The 25,579-nt window shown below is 33.4% G+C and overlaps 1 protein-coding gene across 1 annotated transcript; it reads right to left on the bottom strand.

The window, feature by feature from the left end:
- Positions 1 to 230: 230 nt before the first annotated feature.
- LOC127727062 (helicase with zinc finger domain 2-like) lies at positions 231 to 12,547 on the bottom strand. Its single transcript, XM_052234479.1, has 7 exons — positions 12,222 to 12,547; positions 10,347 to 10,484; positions 9,600 to 10,195; positions 4,956 to 5,177; positions 3,433 to 3,589; positions 1,921 to 2,088; positions 231 to 700 (listed from the first exon to the last, which is right to left on the bottom strand). The coding sequence occupies exons 2-7, from the start codon at positions 10,411 to 10,413 to the stop codon at positions 588 to 590; spliced, it is 1,323 nt and encodes a 440-aa protein (XP_052090439.1). The 5' UTR covers positions 10,414 to 10,484; positions 12,222 to 12,547; the 3' UTR covers positions 231 to 587.
- Positions 12,548 to 25,579: the final 13,032 nt, after the last annotated feature.

The raw sequence follows: 25,579 nt of genomic DNA, 5'->3' as shown, positions 1-25,579 counted from the left end.
TCTTTGGTATCTTTCGCCTGTCTTTATATACAAGTTGTGTGCCAACACATCATACACTATTTGATATTTTCAATTTGTGCATCAATCATGGGTATGCAAAATCAAGTTGATATAGCTCAAAATTACAACTTTGAATCACTGACTATTATATATAAATTTTCAGTAGTATAAAGTAAAATAACAAAAATACCGAACTCCAAGGAAATTCAAAACGAAAAGTCTCTTAACAAATGGTAGAATCAAAAGCTGAAACACATCAAACAAATACAAAACGCACAATGCGGTACAAGAAGAATTAGATCTTCATCGTTTACCTTAATATGCTGAATATCTGTATTGGTAATGTGTGTATAATATCTACCACGAAAAAATGTGATTTTGCATAAAAAAAGATTGTGTCAAAACCGAAGGTACATTAAAAGAAGAAAATGTACTTGTATGAATTTGAAGCATTCTGTAATAGATGTGTGACACACTGACAAGTTACTCAGGATTCTTCATTGCCATATAGGGCCTGCTTAATATTCCCGCTGAGCTCTTAAAATCTTTGTTTTTCTTTCTTTGTTCTTTGATTTTTCCCTTTTTTCTTATTGGAATGTTTGTGGTGGGAATTTTTCCTTATCAACCACACAACCCCGTATTCCATAATAGTTGATAAAATTTCCCCACACTCTGTTGCATTTTAATAGCTCCTTATTTCCTACAAAATATAAAAACAGAAATGACATGTAGAACTACACATTATCAGTTGGCGGATAAGACATTGTCCTCGTCCTTTTCGGAAGTGAGGTTATAATACATAAAACTTGACCGCTAACCATTAAGGGTGACGTTTTTTGGTAGTGTTACGCTTCAACGTTATCAAATCTCGTTCAGAGTTTTTGTGTCATAGTCTACCTAATTTGTAGAAAGTTAAACTTTAAAGCATTAAGAAATTGACCATCAACTGTTATATTTTTCACAATTGTTAAAGTAAATATATCAAATGATCTGCGCAATTTTTTTTCAAAATCTTCATAATGTCTGTTTCAAATATATGCTACACTATAGGTTTAGCATTCACCTTTTACAAATAAATGGTGTTATGAAAAATCAACAGTCAACCAAAGCTGCTTAAGCTGGAAAACTGTTATGTCAAGTCTTTCTTTCTGCACCTGGCATCTGAATTTGTTCGTTTATTTTCAATTTATTATGCTACTGAAAAAAACTTCAGTTTTTGAAATGTTGTTATACTACATGCTTTCCATACTAAATTAATTACAATTAAATATAATCAAAGAGTAGGTAGTATTAAATCTCATCAATGAAGCTATTTTAATAAAAACCATACATACCCCAGTAACGACAGGTCTGTAATTGTCTATTTCCATGATATTTATTTTTTTAGACTCTATTCAATTAAGAGCTTTACACGATATAAAGACAGATGTCTTTTATTGAAGACTATATATTTCCTGGGTTATTATTTCAGTAACGTATACAAATTATTTCTTTTAAATCAAGGGTATGCTACATTTGAACGAAATCTGTAGATTAAATTACAAGTGGACTGCTTAGAGGAAATTATTTTGAGAGCAAGAGACGCGCAAAAATTTGACAATATTGATATAGCCTTAAAGGAAGAAACAATCTATTTCAAATTAACTTTGCTTGCGGTCGTTTGTGATTTACATTCAGTGAACACATTTTCCTGTTTTCCATTGATTGTTCCCAATTCATATTGAACGTATGATATTTCCTTCCTTATATTTATAATAAATTGATGTATAATATACTAAAACAATACATGTATCTAGCTGAAAAATTCTCTCGCGTATCAGCAATCATGTCTAGAACAAGAAAGATCCAGCATTCATTTTCAGTATGTTATATGCGTCTTATTCTGAGTAAGAATATAAGATTAAAAGCATGTCAACTTACCTACAACTATAAGTCCCTTACGTGCTCTTGTCAAGGCCACATTTGCTTGATGGTCGTCAGTGATAAAACCAAGGTTCTGTTTACACCAACCCAATGTAGGCCTTGGTTCTATTCTATAATGTGGTAAAGACCTAACCAGGCTCATAATAACATAGTCCCATTCACCTCCTTTCGATAAAAAAAAATATATATTATATGATCTTAATTATTTGAGTATTTAACTTGATAACTTACGTATACTAGACTGTTCTCGAGAGACTGTTCTTAAATAAAAGATAGGTATTGAAAGATTGGAAATTAACAAATCACTTTAAAACAACCAAATATTGAAAAACCGGGAGTTAGACTTGGGTGCTCATAAATATAAATTAGAGAAAACCCAGTTTACCGGTACTAAAATCACATAAATCCATTTAGAAGACACAAATATAATATAAAAAAACGAAGTTGAAAGGGCGCTAGAGCAAATGCGTCGACAGGGTAAGCATCTAATGCTATGCATGCACCCCCGTCATGTAAACCCATCTGTCAAAATCTCGCAATCGGGAATAGGGCATAATCGGGTAAATATACAAATCACACCACTTAACTGGTATTTAAAGATATCAGACCGAGAAAACATGCGCTAATGAGTTGAGATACATAGATAACATATGTCTTGTTCAACCAAATTCATCGTGCATAGCATACTAAGAGCTATATTGCAAAAAAAGGCTCTACTATAAATACAACTTAAGCAATCAACTGTTGTCACGATGTTGAGATGATAAAATGGGCATATAAATGTTAAGCAAAAGCGATAATGATGACAATCAAATTAATCTCCATTTTAACAATTGTAAATTTTGCATGATTATAAGACTCGAAGGCAATCATAAGATAATCAAGAAGAAACTATATTTTTCTGTTCAACATATTTGTTCACCATTAATTCTTTATGTTTCATAAAAGTGTAAATTGAGTCCTTTAAATCATATCATCTTACAGCATGTTCTACATAGTATATTAATATAAATTATCTGTTAATAAATATTTTTCGAAATGCTAAGGATTTTCTACCCTAGAAATAGAAATTCGGAATTCTAGGTCATCAATGATCTAACAACATTGTACTTTATTCGGCCTTTTTAATTTTTTTATTCGAGCGTTACTGATGAGTATTTTGTAAACGAAACGCTCGTTTGGCGTAAAAAATGTTAATAATTGTATCTATCTGTGAAAAGTTTATTTGCAGTATATTGTATTTAGTGTATAGTTAGGCTTGTGTTTGCTTAGAGATATGTGTAATATTGTGTTATCTTCATTAAATATTGCATCGCACAGAAAATAATAAGTTAATGCGAGCAATTCTAGTCTAATTTATGATTTGCCTCTTATGTAGCCATGTTTATAGATTAGAAATTTTTTAAATCGGACAAATTTATGAGAGAGAATTTTAAAAAAAGGATTAAACATCTATGATTCAAGATTAAAAAAAGTGGCCTTTGATAATATCAAAACAAAGTTACAAACCTTGGCTGGCCACAACTGTATTCACGTTAAATCTTATAAACTTTTCTTCGTTCAGAGCTCTTCTAATAGATGTACACTGCGCATTATACTGGCTCATAATATTTATATAATCAGTTTCTATCAACTCTTCATCAACCAGATGTTTAAATATCTTTACCTTAACAGTATAAAACAATGATTGGAATGAAAAAATTCGGTTATTTTGAGACGGATTTGATTCTTTTGTTTGTTGCTTTGTGCCGCAATTATGTACACGCTGACTCTATGCATTGCACAAGATTGAGTCTTACTTTATTAATTAATGGAGTTTCTGTAATACCTCTTAAAAGGTATGGTTTTATATAAGCAAGTCAATTTCATGAGCTTGCTTTCAGTAATTGCTAGAGTTCATTGATATGGTATACTATTGTTTATTATTGTTTGGGTAAATTTATGTTTCTGTACTACGAATATGTTATCTTTAAGTTAAGTGAGTTTAAAGTACCAAATATAAGCTGGTATCTTTGATGAGTTTTTCCTGTACATTTTTATTGTACGTTCCTTTATGTTACTTTTGTTAGTCTTATGAGACTATAAAATGAACGGTTGGAATATATAATAAAAAAATTAGTCCGCTACAGGTTCATGTACCTGTCCAACGTCAAGAAGCTCTTCCGGAGTTATCTTCTGTAATAACTTTAATTTTGAGAATTATGTATTGATGTCAGATGTGATAGTCACTTTTTTCCTTACTTAAAACTAATCAGACAAGTGACGATGTATAGCTTGACTTGTTTATTGTTGAAGACCATATGTTGCCCAAAAGATGCATTTTGTTTTATGGATTAGTGAAATTAAGCCATTGTCTCATTGACGTAACCCCGAAATATCCATTCATTTAAAATTGAAACATGAAAATCAAAGACGGCTGTATTGGATAAACTGCTTCAATCAACTTTGCATTTGTGAGGGCTGTAACCTTAATTTTTTTAAAAAAAACTATATAATTCATAAACCAAACGTTTACCCTTCGCTAAACTCTGCTGATCCCAAAATACTTGTCTTTCACAAATACTACCTTTGACGACATACAGCAGCGAAATAGATTCATAGGTAATGAGTTTTTATACTGATTTCACTTTGTTTGCCATGTATTTCTGAAATGACCGTCAGGTTCTCTTGAGAATATTTTGCAAATCATATACGTAAGTATATTGGTATAATTGGAACGAAAAAGAGATATTATTAAAACAAACATCTTTTATTCAAATTAAAATGACAGGATCTGTTCACGTATGTTTAATATAGTGACACTGTTATATCTTTTTTGATTTAAAAAAAAATGAATTTTACATCTACAAAATTTTATAAAAAGAATTGTATGAATAAACCACCTAAACCAAAATGGCTTTTACGGAATTGGTAAATCCTTCTTAAGAACATTTGGCAAAGCTGGAAAAGTATGCGCATGATCAATACAAGTACTAGCATGACATATTTCAAGTTATTAGGAAAACTTATATTTTATTCTTTATTTTGCATACCACATGTTCAACTTCTCCTTGGTTAGAACAGGACTGTTCATTTCCTTCCTCTGTATCAAAAGGGAGATAATTCTCCCTACCCTCAACATGGCAAAATATTACAGGAATATTTTTGTTTATCCAAGATCTGAGAGGAATTTCGGTCATCCATTTTTTTGATCGCCGTGTAATCAATTTATTGATATAGAACTGCTTTGAAGGAAAAGCACAAATTTCAGGATTCTGTAAAAAAAAAATTGAAACCAACGACAATATATATATTATAGATACATCAAGGCATCATGATTACATTTTACAGGATGGACATACTTTTTTTTGAAGACCAAATAATTTTGACAAAATATACTGCGTTGTAAGTGAATTAGACAGCTAGCTTAAAACGTTGACAATGTATTTAATACACCAGTAAGTAGTAAATATGTATTAAGTGCTTAGAAAATCAACCTAACAATGTTAGATTAGTTCTTTTTCTTTACAACCTCCCCATCCGGGGCGGAAACTTATAATTTGTTCTCTAATTTCTATGGCAACACCGCCTAGCATTGCACAGTCGCCTTATCCCCTCCTCTTATTGTAGATGATAGATATAATTATATATACATAACAAAAGTCAATAACCAACAGCAGTGTCGTCAGTGCAATTGTCAAATTATCACCTGAAGATTGCCAAAATGCATGAAAGCGCTAGTGACATTAGTTTAACGAACTTTTATTATTTGATGACAAATGAAGTCTTTTCGAATTGTAAATTTTATATATATATAAGAGTCTATCCTAAATTGAGGTAAATTGTATGGCTTCCCAAATACCGTTTCGATTCCTAACATCACTGAAGAGACATTAATTGTCGAAATCCGGATATGGTGTACAAAAACCTTTGCACCTTTTGTTTGCGGTATACCATCTTTTCCGCAAGTTAATTGTTTTCTGTTTAGTATTAAATTTTTAATTAAGATCCATTTATTACATCGGTGATGCGTTTATTCGGCAATCGCCAATGGCAGTCAGCAGGGTTAAAGAACATTTGTTGTTCGACCTGTTAGTCAAATGCGTTTTGTTAAAATATACTTTTTCACTTTTTTGGTCTTTTGGAAAATGTTGTTTGTGCTGTATTTGGACCCCTCTAACAAGAAATTTCTTTTGCATGCACACGTATAAAAATTGCGGTTTTTATCCAACGCAATCATAGGTTTGAACGTTGTTTTCAATTTAGACTTGTTTATATATATATATTTATATATATATATATATATATATAAACGCCTAAAAAGTGTACACAACAACACCAATAACAAAAAAAGGAACTATAAATGTAATTATTTATAAATATTTCGGATAACAGATATCCTTCATCAGTAAATATGATTGTGATGTTGAATGAATCATATATCAGTCTACTTAGATTAAACTATACCAATCTTGAAATTTATACAATAAAAATGTCAAACCGAACATCAGGTAAGACGCTTGCACAATTCTAAATATGTGTTAAACACGACATAGGTTATATGACTAATTACAACAGAGAGTTCAAATATATGCTTTAAATAAAAATAAAAATGTGCGATATGAACTAGCACAATTCTAAAGCTTTAACGGTGACGACAGTTATGATGTTACAAGAACGATTGCGTCAATAAGAATTCCAAATAAACAGCACTGAACGATCTAAATTTGTAAATATTTCAAATTTGACAACGGTAGAGTAGTTGCAACAGAGTCTGCGTATTTCTATTTCTTTACCTTAATCATCTCTCAAATAAATCTGTTGAATATACCAATTTAAATTGCTTAATTTTTTGAGGGATGTAAAAGTACCAAGCCACGTTCAACTAGTTAACCTTAGTCAAAATTTATTATTATATTTTAACGGCCGTTTGTTTGCGATGTTTAAATACGCAGACTCTGTTGCAACTACTCTACCGTTGTCAAATTTGAAATATTTACAAATTTAGATCGTTCAGTGCTGTTTATTTGGAATTCTTATTGACGCAATCGTTCTTGTAACATCATAACTGTCGTCACCGTTAAAGCTTTAGAATTGTGCTAGTTCATATCGCACATTTTTATTTTTATTTAAAGCATATATTTGAACTCTCTGTTGTAATTAGTCATATAACCTATGTCGTGTTTAACACATATTTAGAATTGTGCAAGCGTCTTACCTGATGTTCGGTTTGACATTTTTATTGTATAAATTTCAAGATTGGTATAGTTTAATCTAAGTAGACTGATATATGATTCATTCAACATCACAATCATATTTACTGATGAAGGATATCTGTTATCCGAAATATTTATAAATAATTACATTTATAGTTCCTTTTTTTGTTATTGGTGTTGTTGTGTACACTTTTTAGGCGTTTATATAATTTATTTATTGTGTACGTGTATCGTTACTCGTAACGATCCAGCGCCCTCGTGGGAAAAATCGTTGACTATTATTCAGACGTTTTATATATATATATATATATATATATATATATATATAGAAGTCTATAAAAAGGACCAACCAGCAAATTTACTATGTATCGGATCGTCTAGAATAGACGATACTGTGCAGATAAGGAAAAAATTATATAAGTCTAGAGATTTGCACAACGATACTAATATAAGATGGTATTATACGAAGATGTTGTTAATAAATCGTGTTGACAAATATTTCGGCTTAACAAATAGCCTTCTTCGGTGTCAATTATTTTAACAATACTGATAATATGTATAAAAATAGCTCAATAATACAGGTAAGTTTTGGTCTATTGATTTAATCCAAAATCCTGAACATCATAATATAAAACAAAACTCAATACTCAAATATACGTGACTGTGTATATTTACAACCCAAAATGAGTGAAAAATAAAACTTAATATTTTTTATTGATGCCGTTTGGATGATGTACATTTAGTTCCTTTATCCAAAAGCTTTCCCGAACCTGTCGCTGGGCATCACTCCAGTGAATGTTCTGTTCAATCACTAGGATCTTCATGCGGTTAAAGTCATCAAGTGTGTGACCAGACTGTCTGAAATGCTGAGAAACTGGGAGAAGTGGCTTCTTAGAGATATCACTCCTATGGCCATTGAGGCGTTTGTGGAAAGGCTGCTTTGACTCACCAACATATTGGAGGCCACAAACCGAACATTCTAGAATGTAAATAACATTCATACTTTTGCAGTTAACATTGCAAAATATCTTATAGTTATTTTCGGTTGCCTTACTGTGAAAAGTTGATGAGTGATGCATCTGTAGGCAGCATTTGCAGCGTTTTTCATCACACGAACGACATTCTCCAGAAGTACTTCTATTATCAGACACTTCAGCCCGCACTAGCAGGTTACGCAGACTATTGGGTTGCCTAAAAGCTATCATGGGAGGCTCGGGAAAAATCTTGGATAGTTTGGAATTCTTTTCAACTGTTTTCCAATGCTCACGAATGACACCGAAGCTGTTTTTGAGAGATGGGTGGTAAGTAAGAACACATGGAGTCCTTTTATTTTTCTTTTTATATTTGTATTCTAACAGTTTACTCCTTGGAATAGTTTCCGCTTTCTGAAAGCCTTTTTGGATAGTTTTGTGTTTGTAGCCCCTTCTCTTCAAGCGGGTTTCGAGTTGACGTCCATAGAGACAAGTGTCGTGTCGGAGGGGAGTGGATTTAAGGCCTGCAATTTTCTAAGATAATCGGTAGTATCTTTGATGTGAGATGGTAAGTCCTCAACATGTTGACGAAGATGGAAGTCAACGAATTCCGATATTTTTTCCGTCGGATGACCGTTCGCTGAAACTATAGGTCTTCCTGGGTTGTTGGCCTTATGAATTTTAGGTAAAAGATAAAATCTGCCCGGTTTTGGATTTTCTGGTTTCAAATATTCTAGAGTCTTTTCATCGATGAAACCATCGTTGTGCATTTCTACCAAACTATCAGTTATTTCTCTGCTAAAAGATGTTGTAGGATCAGAGTCTAGTTTTTGGTAGAACCTTGCATCGCCAAGTTGTCGTTCAGCCTCTTGAATATAGGCAGATTTATCCATGACAACCACTGCACTGCCTTTGTCTGCAGGTTTAATGACGATATTGTCGTTAGATCGTAAGTTTTTCAGTGCAGTTCGTTCTTCATTGGTAAGATTGTCAAAAGGTTTATTGTTATTTCTAGTATTTCTAATAATGTCCGACTTAAAATTGTCAATAAATGATTCCAAGGTGGCATTTTTGCTCGGTTTAGGGATCCAAGTACTCTTTTTTATAAATTTGTAGTTGTTTTCGTCTTCTGAAATTTCTGAGTCGCTATCCGAGCCTCTGTTGTTGTTCTCCTTCGACGCGAAATATTCCTTAATGCGTAGACTTCTGGCAAAATTGTCAAGGTCTTCCGACAATTTAGTTTCATTGACAGGGGCAGGTAAAGGACAGAAATTTAAGCCTCTCGAGAGAAGAGATGTTTCAGCTTCCGTTAACTGGTGTTTGGAAAGATTGACCACAATGTTGGAGGGCGAATCAGTCTCTAGTGACCTACGTTTAAAGCGCCTTACTCGTTTTCTCTTTTTTTCAGATGGTAAAGAAGGATTGATATGATCGATGCCATCCCTACGGAATTTTCTTTTCTGCCTTTCACTCAAATTTTGAGATTGTATGGTTGTCTATATATATATACCATTCTGTACTGTGAATTTAATAGTGTTGCCTCTTTTGCATATCTTTCAAACAAAGACTTTTCTAATCCTAGTTTGGCGGCGTCAGAAGACTTAACAATTGGTCGTAGCTGATTGTAATCACCAATAAGAACTACTTGTTTAGCTCTGGTTGCAATGATGGCAGCCATACTTTCGGGTTCCGTACACATTTCACACTCGTCAATGATAATTTGGAAAATTCGTCCCCGTGTTCCTTTCAGAAGTTTAGGATTCGTCGCCATTGCTGTTGTACAAAAAATTACTTCATGATGCTTGACCTCGTCATTAACAGCTTTAGATATTAAGTTTCTATACTTTTTAACAATTTTATAATCAACTCCATCTGGGTGTTCTTTGAATTGTTGGTCAAAAGCTGCAATTTCCTCTTGGTAAGGCTTTCCATATTGCCTTATCAATATATGCATGGAAACTTCACGCAAGTGCTTGTCAGCTTTTGATCTTTCTACTCGTGAAGTTTGAGTTTTTCCAGGAATAGGATATTCTTCATCCTCAATAGAACTTCCGTACCAACGAACCAATATAGGGCATTTATCCTCAAACTTCTTTGTCATCCATTCTGAAGAAAACAAAATCATTCAGTTTAATATAAATGCGCGAAACAAACAACATTTGTCTTAAACTTAATTAAGGATTCATTCCTGTGTATGTCATAATTTTGAAAAGAAGCGTGCTTTCAATTGAAATTTGTATTTTGCACTTAAACTTACTTGCCACCAGATCTACAGATTTATTGGATGGTCCACAGAAAATAATCTGTTTCTTCTCATTGCCCATTTCCTTCCATTTCAGGTTGATTTGATTAAAAAGATAAACTAACTTGATACCTGTGTAGGTCTTCCCAGTGCCTGAAATGTACATAATTGAGTTATGTTTTGACAATTTTACGATTGATTTGTAATCGAACAAGGCTAGAACAATCAACATGATCAAAATAAGGATCCGGTGGTTTTTTTGTTTTTTTTAAATAGAAATATTTAGAAATGCATTTACTTTGAACAAAAGTAAGTAATTATTTATGACAAACATTAAAGTGTTAATCTATTTAATAAAGCGTATAATAAATATAGTTGTGCGCACATCAAGCTTAACCTAAATAACTTTCGTGTCCTCAATGCTCTCCAACTTCGTACTTAATTTGGCCTTTTAAAATTTTTTTATTCAAGCATCACTGATGAGACTTTTGTAGACGAAACGCTTGTCTGGTGGAAAATTTTTCAATCCCGGTATCTATTATGAGTTTATTACATAAGGCACAATTCCGGGGCACCTTATATCACCCCCAATTTTTGGTGGGGTTCGTGTTGCTCAGTCTTCTATGTTGTGTTTTGTGTACTATTGTTTGCCTGTTGGTCTTTTTCTATTTTAGCCATGGCGTTGTCAGTTTATTTTCAACTTATGAGTTTGAATATCCCTTTGGTATCTTTCGCCTCTTGTTTGCAACCAAAAGTTTGGAGAGCAGAAATTCTGTATATTCGACAGAATAAAAAAAGCTGAAAAAATCATTAAAAATCCCTCTGAAATAAACTTGCCTGATAGATAAATTCAGGATTTTATAGTTGATTAGCAAACGTTGTTGCCTTTTACAAATTTAAAATTCATCAATTGCGCTTGACTATTCGTATGTGACATATCATGGAATATGAATTATACTTGTCGCTAGCAAATGACAGGTGGCTCTAATGGAAAATGTATCGATTACAGAGCACTTGTTTTCATCTCGCTTTTTTTTTCATATGACATAGTCTCATTATTTCTGTTAAGTGTTTTGTGTCTTTTTTGTCATAGTGTTGGTATCTATATGTCATATTTTAAGTACATTTTTAAACCGAACTAGTTTACGTTGTAGTACATTCGGAATATGTATACATACATAGAAAATCCCTTATAAAATACTATTTACACAATTATTTCACTCTGACCAATTTTTTACCACTTTTCCTTATGATTAACGGTTGTAATCACGTGTCTTCTTGAAATATGTGATGATGTTTGTAGCCCTAATGACTTCTGTAGGTTATTTGTGTCTCTATCGTAAACGTACAGCCGATTATCAAACATCTCATTTTGTTTAAACAAATTAAAAAAAAATGAACTTCAACGTCAATTCTAACACATTAAAAAAAAATTATTATCCACTGATGGTCTTATTTTCATTGCTTATTAACAAGAGATTAACATACAAAACAATTATATTAGCTATATTTGTGTAAACAGGGGTGTACAGAATTTTACACCGGTGTTGATATTCATCGTAGCCGAAGTGTATGCATTTTCAATACTGGTGTAAAATTCCGTACACCCCTGATTTCACCAAAATAACGAATTTATTTCTTATGAAACGTTGCTTCACTTATCTAATACAAATATATTTCAATTTCTTTGGTATTTAGCATTTTTTTCCAAAAAACAATGAATTTTGAGAACACTTTTTTATTCTTTTAATTTGAAAAAAATTTTAATTTTTGGGAAATTTTGTAAATTTTTTATCCCCCGGAAGAACTCGGGTGGGGTGTTGTTTACCCCCGGGTAATTAACCAATCAAACTGCAAGATTCTTGCTTCATAAGAAATATAGAATATTACCTGGTGGACCCTGTATCAAACTAAATGAAGTTGTCAACGCCCTCTGTATAGCAATATCCTGTTCTTTATTGTTTTGATACAGTCTTACATTTATAATGTCTGGTTCTCTATCTATGCCAAGGCCTAGTTCAGAGTGAACATTATCATGACAAAAAAGTGTGTGTAGTTTTAAAGAAGTATATTACTTGCGTACTGCTGTAAAATATTTCATGTTTTATATATTATTAATTAACAACTCTGTTATTGGACTTAATATGATGAATGAAGGCAACAGTAGTATACCGGTGTTCAAAAGTCATAAATCGATTAAGAGAAAACAAATCCGAGTTACAAACTAGAGCGGAGGGAAACACATCAACTATAAGAGGAAAACAAAGGAAAACAAAGGAACAACAGGAACACTGAAGTGCAACATACATAGAAACGAACTATTTGATAACAACTGCCATATTCCTGACTTGGTACAGGACATTTTAAGAAAAAATGGTGGTTTTATGGCTAGCCAAACCTCCCCCTTACATTGCAATGTTAAAAAAATATCGCTAAAATGACAACACTACGTGACAGAAATACAGCACAAACACTCATCACAGAGAAACGCACAAACAAATAACATAATAGTCGACATAACTAGCAAACCGCAGAACAACAGCGAACATCTTCCATCAACGACAGACACCACAAACAATGACGCACTTACGTCACAAACATGCAATCTCGAACTTTATACAACTATTTTCATAATACCAGTTCAAACAATTTTCATGACAATGATGGCATTGAAAGGCTATTTTATAATTATTTGGACTACAAACGATAAGACATAACACATTATCAAACCGAAACCATAACAGAAACATCAAAAACAAATACATGAATGTTGGATGTACAAAATACCGAGACCCGTCGTAAAGCAATGCAAATTCACACTCGGTATAACAGTCATATTCGGGAATAGGTCATGTTCGGTACTTAACAGACAGACGACAAAGATGTTAAACCACAAAATGTCATTAGTTAGTTAAGACACAGACACATTGTATAGATCAACCAATTCGTGATGGCGTCCATAAAATTTACGGAGTGTCATTTTTAAGCTTTCCTCCTCCTAACTCTGTTGGTGCAGTTTCTGCATAAGGACCACACTCCTGTAAATGAAGTCAATTTAGTGTGAACATGCACGAGCATAATGGATCAATTGAGATATGTAAACCAGAGGGTATGTTACTGCTGAGAATGCGAAATTGATAATTGGGAAGTTGAAATCATCCCGTTTGTCATAGATTTTAGTATGAAGTCGTCCATCTGTGTCAATATTGAGGATCAAGGTATGAAGCAGTCCTTCTTGTATCAGTAGTATCCGTAATGTCAAGTTCACTGGGATATATAAGATGCAAGTACTGACTGAAAATTGCCTATGCAATACAAAAGTGTCAATTCGGCCAATACAGGATAACTCCTCCAATTTTGATTTTTTCCGTATTGGCCGAGTTCTGATCCGGCCAATACAGGATTTCGGAACGTCTCTAGTTTTTAGATCGAAAGTCATTATAAACACAAACTTAATGTAAACTGTCGTTTGGAAGACGCTGTTTCATTTACTCACCATAAACATGCCGAAATGTTCAGTGTGGCAAAAATTTTAGGCTGAAGACGGTCACATTCTTTTAAAAAAGCATTTTGTAAGCAGACAATTAAATTATTTCAGGTTTGGGCAACAAGTCTGTAGATTATCACAAAGTTCATTTCTTGTGGACCCCATAACTATTTTTAAAAAACAACTTTCATTTTACTGTATACTTTCGCTTCTCATATATATTTCAATCCGAACCAGGCATATGGACTGTTGAAGGATGACCTGTAATTAATTGTTCAATATGGAATGCATAAACTGTCTTTTTCATTATATGATGTGCATTTACCTTTTTATGATGTGCACTTGTCATTATATGATATGCAAATATACTTATATGATGTACAAAGATCCTTATATGATGTGCAAATATACCTATATGATGTGCAAACATACTTATATCATGTGCAAATATCTTTATATGATGTGCATTTTCCCTTATATTATGTGCAAACATCTTTATATGATGTGGTTGTGTCATTATATTATGTGCTTGTAACATTGTGTGATGTGGTTTGGTTTACTTCATTATATGATATCAAAACGTACTTATATGATGTGCATTCATCATTGTTATGGTAAATGAACATGATTACGATTAGAACGATTAATGTCTACGTCATAACTGATACCGATCTGCTTCTCCGAAATTACTAAAAACCGGGCTCAAATCTGAAGCTATCGTTAAAAAATGGTGTGAGATTTTAAAAGATATAAACATTGGCACGGGTGTAACCTTTTAAAGATGAAAAAATCACATTTTATCAAATTGTTGTCAAAATATGAATTGCAAAGTTTAGGTTTAATCAATGGGTCTACAATAATAAACATACGGTTAAAGTTATTGAATTATGGGTCATCGACAGTGTATTGAGCACATGGAGTTTAAATATTTCATCTTCCAGAGGATATTCTGCATTTTTTTAATGCCAGTTTACTATTTTTGATCTACCAGCTCCAGTCTCGTATCAGACTGAAAAATGACTTTGCAATTCAACAAAAATCAATGTTTCAAACATTTCGGAGGAAGTTAGGAGCAATTAACACAGGAGCTAGTTGAAAAATTTCCCGTCTGCGGTGAAAATATGATAAAACAATTTTTATGGCAAAAGACACAAATTAAATCACAGTAATTTTTAAAAGTATTTCATAACAATAGCTTTAAATTATCTACTCATGCATAATTATACCGGTATGGATGTATTATTGATTGATTACTTGGTTAATTGATTGGTGTTTAATGCCACTTTCAACACTATCGTGCTATTTCGTGGCGATCAGTTTATATTGGTGGAGGAAGCCGTGATGCCCGGAAAGAACCACCAACCTTGGTTAGGAAAACTGACAATTCTTGTCAATTAAGATTAGAACCGAGCTTACCTGCCTTCTTGTGCAGGATTTGAACTCACAACATAAGTGTTGACAGGCTACTGATACAGTAGTTCGACTACTTAGACCACTCGGCCCCGGTATGGATTAAAGGAGTTATGATATGAACTTCAACTCGGAGCATTACATTTGCGCACAGCTTTTTATTACGTTTTCTTCCAAATTAAGCAGCCTCAACTAGACAGTAACCCGCAACATAAAAGGTTTCGTGGGAAGCCCTCATATATAGACCTCCAGACTCAAAAACTGTAAACAGGGCTAAGGTACCAACCATTCATCTTGTGTTTTTTTTTTTGGGGGGGGGGCATGTTTTTTTTTATATGTTCTTAAAAAAGACAAATAATGTCTTTTTTGTTTCAGAATGGAAGCAAACAAAATAGTTTGTTTTCATTGAAAATGTCTTTCATATTTAGAGGCAGTTTCTTCTATAAGAAGTTGATACATAAATTTTAAGTATGTTCATTTTTTATACGCCCGTTTACGGGACGTATTATGGTATACCGTTGTTCGTCCGTCCATCTGTCCGTCCGTCTGTACGTCCGTTCGTCGTCAACATGTCGGACAATAACTCAAAAATGCTTAAACCAATTTGCATGTAACATTGGTGAATTGTTTATACCTATTGACGTGAGCTCCCTTTCGATTTTTATAAATTTGGATTTTTAGTTTCCGAGTTATGGGGTTTTATTCATTAAAAAAGGGGATTTCCAGTTTTCGGACAAAAGCTCAAAAATGTTTTGAGCAGTTTTCATGAAACTTTGGTGAATTGTTTATATCTATTGATGTGAACTCCCTTTCGATTTTTTAAATTTTAGATTTTACGTTTTTGAGTTATGGGGTTTTATTCATTAAAAAAGGGGGACTTTCCAGTTTTTCGGACAAAAACTCAAACGATTTTTGAGCAGTTATCATGAAACTTTGGTGACTGGTTTATATCTATTAAAATTACCTTTCTTTAGTTTTTAATAATTTCTGAAACGACATCCAGGAGTTATGTAACTTTATTCTTTGAAAAAGGGAACGGGTGTATAGTGCGCTCTTTGCGCAGATCTTTATTGTGCCTGGATGATCATTTTAGCTGTTCAAGTTTCTCTTTATATGTTTCTTTCTCAAGATATAAATAAAAAAAGACACAAAAAATGGGCAAAATTCGGAGATTGACAGGGTAATGACTCCTGTAAGGGACCGGTCATTTGTAACTTCAAAAAGAGGGGATAGGAGGAAGTTAAGGGGGGCCTTTAATTTTTTTGTAATGGAAAGGTGGTATTCAATATTTCATATTTATAAATTTGTGGCCCTATAATCTTATGGCGATATTGTCGTCAGCCGAAGACATTAGGTTGCCAGACAATAACCTGAGTATAGGGTTATATCTGGTCTATATACGAGCTTTTATAAGTGTTTGGTATTACTATAAATTTTCACTTCGTAGTATGAACATCAAAATTATTCATTTTGTAAACATATTTCCTTTTTCTATTGGAACTGTATACGTATACCTAACAACAAAATTATTTTCATTTACCTGTTTTTAAAGTTATTGCAAACGGCTGATATTTTTGTTCGAGCAGATTGTTTTTCTTTAATTGTTTAACATTTCATACCGATATAACATGTTACTTTTATTATTCTTCCCTTAGTTTATTTATTTTGTATTTACATTGTATCATAGGTCAAATTTATTTGTTCAGTGTATGTTCAATGGTGTTAATATGTCCTTTGATTGAGTTAAGCTATTTCAGTTGATATTTTATAGTGTGTCTTTCTATGTTGTGATGTTACACTATTGTTTCAGAAAAAGGGTGAAGGTTTGGTACCATTAAAACGTTTAAACCCGCTGTATTTGTTTGCACCTGTCCAAAGTCATGAATCTGATGTTCAGTAGTTGTCGTTTGTTGATGTGGTTCATAAGTGTTTCTCGTTTCTCGTTTTTTATATAGATTAGACCGTTGGTTTTCACGTTTGAATGGTTTTACACTAGTAATTTTGGGGGTCCTTTATAGCTTACTGTTCGGTGTGAGTCAAGGCTCCGTGTTGAAGACCGTACTGTGACCTATACGGGTTTACTTTTATAAATTTTGACTTGGATGGAGAGTTGTCTCATTGGCACTCATACCACATCTTCTTATATCTGATCACTATCAAATTATACTACATTTTGTACAAATTTAAAGGAAGTTTGGGATTGATTTTTGGGGTTATTTTCTTAACTGTTTAGTAATTAGGGACGAAAAAGGGACCAAAACAAGCATTTTTCTTGTTTCAGGACAATCGCTTATGTATGGATCTTTTGGGGGTAATGGAATTAGGGGTCATAAATAATACTTTTCTAATACTGTACAAATTGCTTATTTCTTTACCAATTTCAATGGGGTTTAATTCAAAGTATTGAATTCTTGGGGTCCTTTAATATGCTGAATCTAGCCGTGTAAATAGATTTTTGATTTTGGGCCCCGTTGAAACGGAAACTGAGGTCCAAACGGTCCTAAATTGATCTTTCTTTGATTTCATCAAAATTTGAATTATTTGGGTTCTATGATATGCCGAATCTAATCGTGTATTTAGATTTTTTTTTATTTTGAGTCCCGTTTTGAAAAAGGTCTACATAGTTCCAAAGTGTCCAAAATTAATTTAAGTAAACTTTGTTTGATTTCAAAATTAAATTATTGTGGTTCTTCGATATGCCGAATCTAATCGTGTTTTCAGATTTTTTATTTAGGGTCTCGTTTTCAAATTGGTCCACATTAAGATCACAAAGGTCCAAATTAAACTTTATTTGATATTAACAAAAAATGAATTCTTTGGGTTCTTTGATATGCTGAATCTAATCATATATTTAGATTTTGGATTTTGGACCATATAATAGGTAACTGTTCAATTTCAACTTTTTAAGATCTGATACCACATTCATTCTGTGTCAGAAACCTTCTATGTGTCACATATATAATCATTTTAAAATTCAGAGCTGTATCAAGCTTGAATGATGTGTCCATACTTGCCCCAACTGTTCAGGGTTCGACCCTCATCCTACACTTCCCTCTACAGTAAAAAAAAAGGTTTTGACTCGGAAGACATCATTTTTAACGCCTCGCTCCGCTCGTCTGAATTGTTAAGACCTAAATCCCAAGTTCCTCCAGCAGAGTATTTTTCATCTGAAGCTAATATTGAATGAAGGTGGGGTAAATATCAATGAGACCATAACTGGCATATCCAAATTAAGTTCCTTGAAGTCGCTTGAAGAACAACTTCCACACTTGAAGTTCTAGATCAAATACTGACGCCATATTTTAAACTTATAACAGCAATCAAAATTTAAAGCGTTTTTTTTGTTGTTATTACGAACAAACGTATTGAGAAATGTGTGTGTGTGTGTGTGTGTGTGTGTGTGTGTGTGTGTGTGTGTGTGTGTGTGTGTGTGTGTGTGTGTGTGTGTGTGTGTGTGTGTGTGTGTGTGTGTGTGTGTGTGTGTGTGTGTGTGTGTGTGTGTGTGTGTGTGTGTGTGTGTGTGTGTGTGTGTGTGTGTGTGTGTGTGTGTGTGTGTGTGTGTGTGTGTGTGTGTGTGTGTGTGTGTGTGTGTGTGTGTGTGTGTGTGTGTGTGTGTGTGTGTGTGTGTGTGTGTGTGTGTGTGTGTGTGTGTGTGTGTGTGTGTGTGTGTGTGTGTGTGATGGTTGGGAGTGTGTGTGTGTGGTGTGTGAGTGTGAAAAAGTTTATGTCTATGAAGAGGGGTCTTGAATTTATTTTCCTTCTTCAAGGTGGAGACTTGAAGAAATAAGAGAAATTCACATGTTTCCTCCCACGTCCACCCTCCCAATGAGAAAAATGACGCTTAGAAGTTGATTTATAATTTCAGACATGTTTAATTATTTATTTTTAAATCTCCTCTTGTCTATATTATTTTGCAAGGAAAGGTTTCTCTATTAATAAGTTATCAAGATAACAGGCAATAAAACAACAAAACTGATAATACCTCAACTTGCCCAAATCCATTTACTATAGAGCATATTTAGACTGTTTGCATTGCATTTTTCTTTTTTTTTCCCGACCTTGACATTTATCGGAAAAAAATATTCAAGGGTTCACAATTTTAGAATGCTTGGTGGGACAAACATTTACAAAACATTATTTTTTACTTGAACAAATGTGTTAAAATTAAGAATAAGATACTCGAGTCCATATCCAAATTCGATATAAAAGATAGGGCTTACTATTTGGACAGTGCTCTGGATCGTGTATTGCTCACCATTTCAACTGTTTCTATCCAAAAACTATTATTGAAAGCCAATTACTCCTAAAAGGATTCATAGCAGGAATAAATTTGGTGGAAATAGAAAGTTCATGTAGGTATAGATTTTAACATTCTGCACAATTTTTTAATGAAAAAGTGGTTTAATAATACTATTTCCCGTTGATTTTCAATGGGAACTACATGTATGTGCCACTGTGACCAGTATCGGCAACCTATCAATATTAAATGGTAATCGTTGAAAGGGGCTACTCACTATTAATCATATAGAGTTTCCAAACATATAGCTTTGCAGTTTTATTGAAGATAATTTTTAAAAACTGACCTTTCAAATTCAAAGATTGACTCTAGTGGTATTATTTTTCACCAATCGGAACTTATTGAAGGTCTTTTGTATAGGACTTTCAATACATTATTCTTGCAAAGATTTATTAAAATTGGCTGAGTTGTTTCAGAGAAGAAGGTAAATATGTGAAAGTTTACGGACGACGATGCTTAATGACGAGAATAGCTCACATGGCCTTACAGGCCTGTATGACAACAGTTACTTTTGGAAAACTGGGCTTTATTTAAAAAAAAGGATACTTCTAACATCAACAATCCTCGAGCTTTAATAATTACGAAGCCTTGTTGGTCTTGAGATGTACAGTCCAGCACTTGAGATGTTAAGGGAATTTATATCTACAGCGCTGTACATCTCTATCTGTATGAGACTAACAAGCCCCAGTAAACATTAAGTTAATGCAGTTTTTTATGTTCATTTAGACACCAATCTGATTAAAATACAGATCGTGTGTGTCCAAGATCCGAAAACGCTCCATACTATTTTCTTTTATAAAGACCATTTGGGATTACCTGGTTTTGTCGGATTGATACACTGCTTCAAAAATTTGAAGGCTGAAATTTCATTGGCTGATGTAATAATTACCAGAACAGAAAGTAAAATGGAGTGGTGTCAGATCCTTGTAACCAAAACTTAGACACAGGATCTGTATCTTAATCATATTTGTTAGTCTCCGAATATTCATATTTTGTGGGAAGGAGCATGTATATTTCATTGTGCTCAGAACAAACGTATTTTTCGACTTAAATAAAAAAAAAAAAATTCAAAAACATGGTTAATTTTTTTAATTTCATTATTGTTTTATTTATTCCTCATTTTCAATGGAAACAAACTATTTTCCCCTTCCCTTTTCAAGAAATTTTGAATAAAAAATTAAAAAAAAACATGCCTCCCTCCCCCCGCCCCACCAAAAACAAAAAAGATCAATGGTCGGTACCTAAGTCATGTTTCCTTGAGTCTGGAGGTGTATATATGAGCGGCTTCCCACGAAACCTTTTATATTGTAGGTTACTGTCTAGTTGAAGCACCGCCTCGGTGGTTTCTTGGTAGCGTGTTCGCCTCGAATACGGGAGTTCGTGGGTTCGAACCCGGCTGGGTCAACCAAAATTGGTATTTTCTGCTCCCCAGCTTAGCACGCGGCATTAAAGAGAAAGAGCAAAGACTGGTCGGCTCGGAATCAGAATAATGTGTCCGGGTAAGGTGACATATCTTTCTGTGGACTGTTTTTTTGTGAACTAGCAAGTTAAAAATTCGGCTCAGCGTGTCGGTCTAGTACAAAGCAGGGTAAATATTCATATCACATTAACATGTTCTCGTCCTGAATATACATATGAATTTGCCGCTGTACGTCAAGCATCCATGCATCATCATCAAGTTGAAGCTGTAAAATTAACTCACGAAAACATACTAGTAAAAAAAAGCTGCGTGCAAATGTATTGGACCGAAAAAAAAACACAATAACAAAAGTTAAAGTTCATCCTATATCTCCTTTCATCCATACCGGGGGGGGGGGGGGGGGGGCTCGGTGGCCGAGTAGTCTAAATTGTCGAATTACTAGCCTGTCAACACTTATGTTGTGAGTTCGGATCTCGCACGTGGCTGGTAAGTTCGACTCCCCATCTTAATTGACTAGAATTGTCAGTTTTCCTACCCAAGATTGATGGTTCTCTCCGGGTATCACGGCTTCCTCCACCAATATAAACCGACCGCCACGACATAGCACAATAATGTTGAAAGTAGCATTAAACACCAATCAATTAACCAAGTAATCAATCAATCAATCAATCATCCATACCGGTATAATTATGCATGAGTAGATAATTTTATAGCTTTTTTTTATAAAATACTTTTAAAAATGACTGTGATCTAATTGGTGTCTTTTGCAATAATAGTTGTTTTATCATATTTTTACCGAAGCCGGGAAACATTTCAACTAGCTCCTGTGTTAAATGGTATACATCTTCCTCCGAAATGTTTGAAATGTTGATGTTTGATAAATTGCATTGTCACATTTCTTCTTTAAAATGCACTTGGCTAGCTGATACGAGACTGGAGCTACTAGATAAAAAATAGTAAACTGGCATTTAAAACAAGATGCACACTATCCTCTGGAAGATCAAATATTTGAATTCCATGTGCTCAATACACTTTCGATGACCCATAATTCAATAACCGTATGTTCATTATTGTAGACCAATCGATTAAACCTAAACTTTGCAATTCATTAATTGACAACAATTTTATAAAATTTGATTTTTTTTCATCTTTAAAAGGTACCACGCGTGCCAATGATTATATCTTTTAAAATCTCACAACATTTTTAAAACGATAGCTACAGATTTGAGTCCGGTCTTTAGTAATTCCGGAGAAGCAGATCGGTATCAGTTATGGCGAAGACCGTAATAATTCTAATCGTAATCATGTTCATTGACCATAACAACGATGAATGCACATCATATAAGTACTTTTTGACATCATATAATGAAGTAAACCGAACCACATCATATAATGTTACAAGCACATAATGTAATGACACGACCACATCATATAAAGGTGTTTGCACATAATATAAGGAAAACGCACATAATTAAAGATATTTGCACATAATATAAGTATGTTGCACATCATATAAGTATATTTGCACATCATATAAAGATCTGTGCACATCATATAAGCACATTTGCAATCATATAAGTGTATTTGCACATCATATAAGTATGTTTGCACATCATATAAGTACATTTGCACACCATATCAGTATATTTGCATATCATATAAGTGTATTTGCACATCATATAAGTATATTTGCACATCATATAAGGATGTATGCACATCATATAAGGATATTTGCACATCATATAAGTATATTTGCACATCATATAAAGGTGTTTGCAATAAAATAATGACAAGTGCACATCATATAATGAAAAAGGGGAATAACAGGACAGTTTTGGCGTTCCATAGTTCAAGTCTTTGTTCTTTGGTCATGGTCTATGGATAGTTGTCTGATTGCCATTGACATACATTGGCAATCATATTCAACTCCTAGTTTTATTTTATCCTTTTGTATCTGAATCTCACGCGATGGCAGTACCTTTCCAATTACTATTTATGGGTTGCGTTTAAATATGAATTGTTACACGTTATAGTGACTGAAAAGGGATAACAAATCATCAAAAAATATAGAAGACACTTCCAAACAGTACCAGATCATTTGACGTTGCAGCTTATAAAAGGAAACTCAGATTTGGATAGTTCAATTACAAGGTAAAACATGTTAAAATCTTGTGAAAGGAAATAAAACACACAAAAAAACAGGTAAACACTGTAGTTAATTAATGAAGATAGCATGGATTTTCTCGCTGTGTTGAAGACCCATTAGTGGCCTTGGGCTGTTTTCTGCTTTTTGGTCGGGTTGTTGTCTCCTTGACACATTCCCTATTTCCATTTTCAATTTCATCATTATGTGATTATTTCTGTATTGGTCTTTTTATTGGTATGAGGCTTGCTGTATTGACCTAATCACGTAATAATATCATATTATATGGGAATTATGACATGACTTTAATATATCGTGTACATATAAATAAGAAGATGTGGTATGAGTGCCAATGAGACAACTCTCCATCCAAGTCAAGTACATGTACATTTGATATATTTTCGATTATATTGGACAAGATAGCGTAACTCAACCATCAACCTTCGGATTTGCTGATAAAATTATTTAATCAATCAGTTAAACATCCAATGGTTGCTTAGTTAATATTACAATCTCTATCCTAGCTCTAGATTATATAACTAATAAAAATGCACTTAATATGTGTATCCTCTTCTTGCCGACTTGTTCCTTTATTCATATGAGGATGACTTCTTACAGTAGCTTCGTACGTAGAATGAAATGAAGCTAGCATCATCCTTTAACTTTAAGTTCCGCTATATAAATGGTATTCTCTCACTAAATAAGTTTGGTGACTATGTTAAACGCATCTTTTCCATCGAACTTGAAAAAAATATAGGATACAACAAACAGTTAAGTCTGTCTTATATCTGGACGTATATCTAGAAATTGACAATGAGAGTCGGTTGCGAACAAACTTTACGACAAAAGAGATGATTTCAGCTTTCCAATTGTGAACTTTCCGTTTCTATATAGCAACATCCGAGCAGGGCCTGCATATTGAGTATATATCTCCTAACTGATACGATATTACAGATATGTAACTTCCTATCATGATTTCCTTGATAAAGGATTGCTTCTTACAAGGAAGCTATTAAACTAAGAGTTCCAAGTTGTGAAGTTGAAGTCATCCCTTCAAAAATGTTACGGACGCCATTAAAAATCGGTTGACCGTTATAAAATATCTGTTTCACAGTTGAAGACAGATATGTTCCAATTGTCGGAACCACAATACCGTCCGGTTCTTCTTGAATGTGACCTACCGAATTAGACTTATCACCGGGTTTGTACTTACATGAGCAACACAATGGGTGCCACATATGGCGCAAGATCTGCTTATCCTGCCGAAGCACCTGAGATCCCCCCGGGTTTTGTTGGGTTTCATGTTTCTTAGTCTTTAGTTTTCTATGTTGTGGTTTGAATACTTTTATTTGTCTTTTGGTTGGTTTTTTGTGGTTTTTTCCATTGGATTTTTTAGTTTGTTTTCGACGAATGCCTTTCGCCTCTCTTTTATATGAACAAATACTTTGGGTCAGTTAAAACATATATACCTGGAACAACTTGCCAAGTTTAGAAATTGCGGTCCCCGTTGCTATAGCTTGAGCAAGGGTTGTTGCTTTGTTGAGACACTGTAGAACCACATCAATTCTCCTTTTTAAAAAGAGATTTATTCAATATAAGGCATTTGAACATTTTATCATTATCTTAAAAAAATATCCTCCGGCTTCCTCCACCAATAAAAACTGACCGCCTTAAAATAGCACAATAGTGCTGAAAATAGCCTTAAATACAAATCAATCAATCAATCAATTAAACAAATATGAATACTATTATCGCTTAAATTTTAAATATCTTTTTGTCAGGAGTCAATATAGTTAAAAAGAACATTTATATTCAAATTTACTAAATCAAATTAAACTGAATACTATTGTATCAGACTATGACATTTCTTCAATTTTTCAAAGGTTTTACTCACTGATCTACACTGGATTTGAATATGATTTCAATGCTGCACCTGTTTTTGCTATTCTCTGTCATTAGTTCAAGAGGAACCAGTTTGCTATCTTTGTGAAGCCGAAATATAAAATCAGTTTTTACTTTTCTTATTTTTGTTCTATCTATTTTTGCATGAGCCATCCAAAGGAAATAATCACTGGGAGCAATGGTTCCCTTCATAATATCATGTTTTTCTTTGTGTGTTTTAAAAATCGGACACTTAATACAAAGGTAATCAGGACTAGCAATGTTTTTTATTCCTTCCTCGTTTTCTTCGTCGACAGCTTCCTTTTCGTTAAGAAACACACTCAAGGGTGTCTTATTAATATCAATATTCCGTTGTTCACAAAGTTGTTTGCTTAATGAAAATTTTCCTTCATACTGTGAGATAAATTTTACAGGAACATCATTTATTGTCGCAGTACTGCTTTTGAAGCTGATTCCATTTCTACTAGTGGTTTCCATGTTCTAAGATAATCGACTGCACTAGTATACTTCGGTTTGGACGGAGATGTTGCGTATTGCTCTAGATATTTCACAGGGTCTTTGACATGTTGGAAACAATGCTTGACATTAT

Source organism: Mytilus californianus, unplaced genomic scaffold (assembly GCF_021869535.1).
Source record: "Mytilus californianus isolate M0D057914Y unplaced genomic scaffold, xbMytCali1.0.p SCAF_19, whole genome shotgun sequence".
Taxonomy (NCBI): domain Eukaryota; kingdom Metazoa; phylum Mollusca; class Bivalvia; order Mytilida; family Mytilidae; genus Mytilus; species Mytilus californianus.
This window is presented reverse-complemented; position numbering and strand designations above follow the sequence as displayed.

Excerpts from the sequence above, each read along its gene's own strand:
- LOC127727062 (XM_052234479.1), bottom strand. The coding sequence starts at position 10,413 with ATGGGCAATGAGAAGAAACAGATTATTTTCTGTGGACCATCCAATAAA. Across the intron at positions 3,590-4,955 it reads AAGGAGAAGTTGAACATGTG|GTAAAGATATTTAAACATCT; the intron begins GTATGCAAAATA and ends TATACTGTTAAG. Across the intron at positions 701-1,920 it reads TAAGGGACTTATAGTTGTAG|GAAATAAGGAGCTATTAAAA; the intron begins GTAAGTTGACAT and ends TATATTTTGTAG.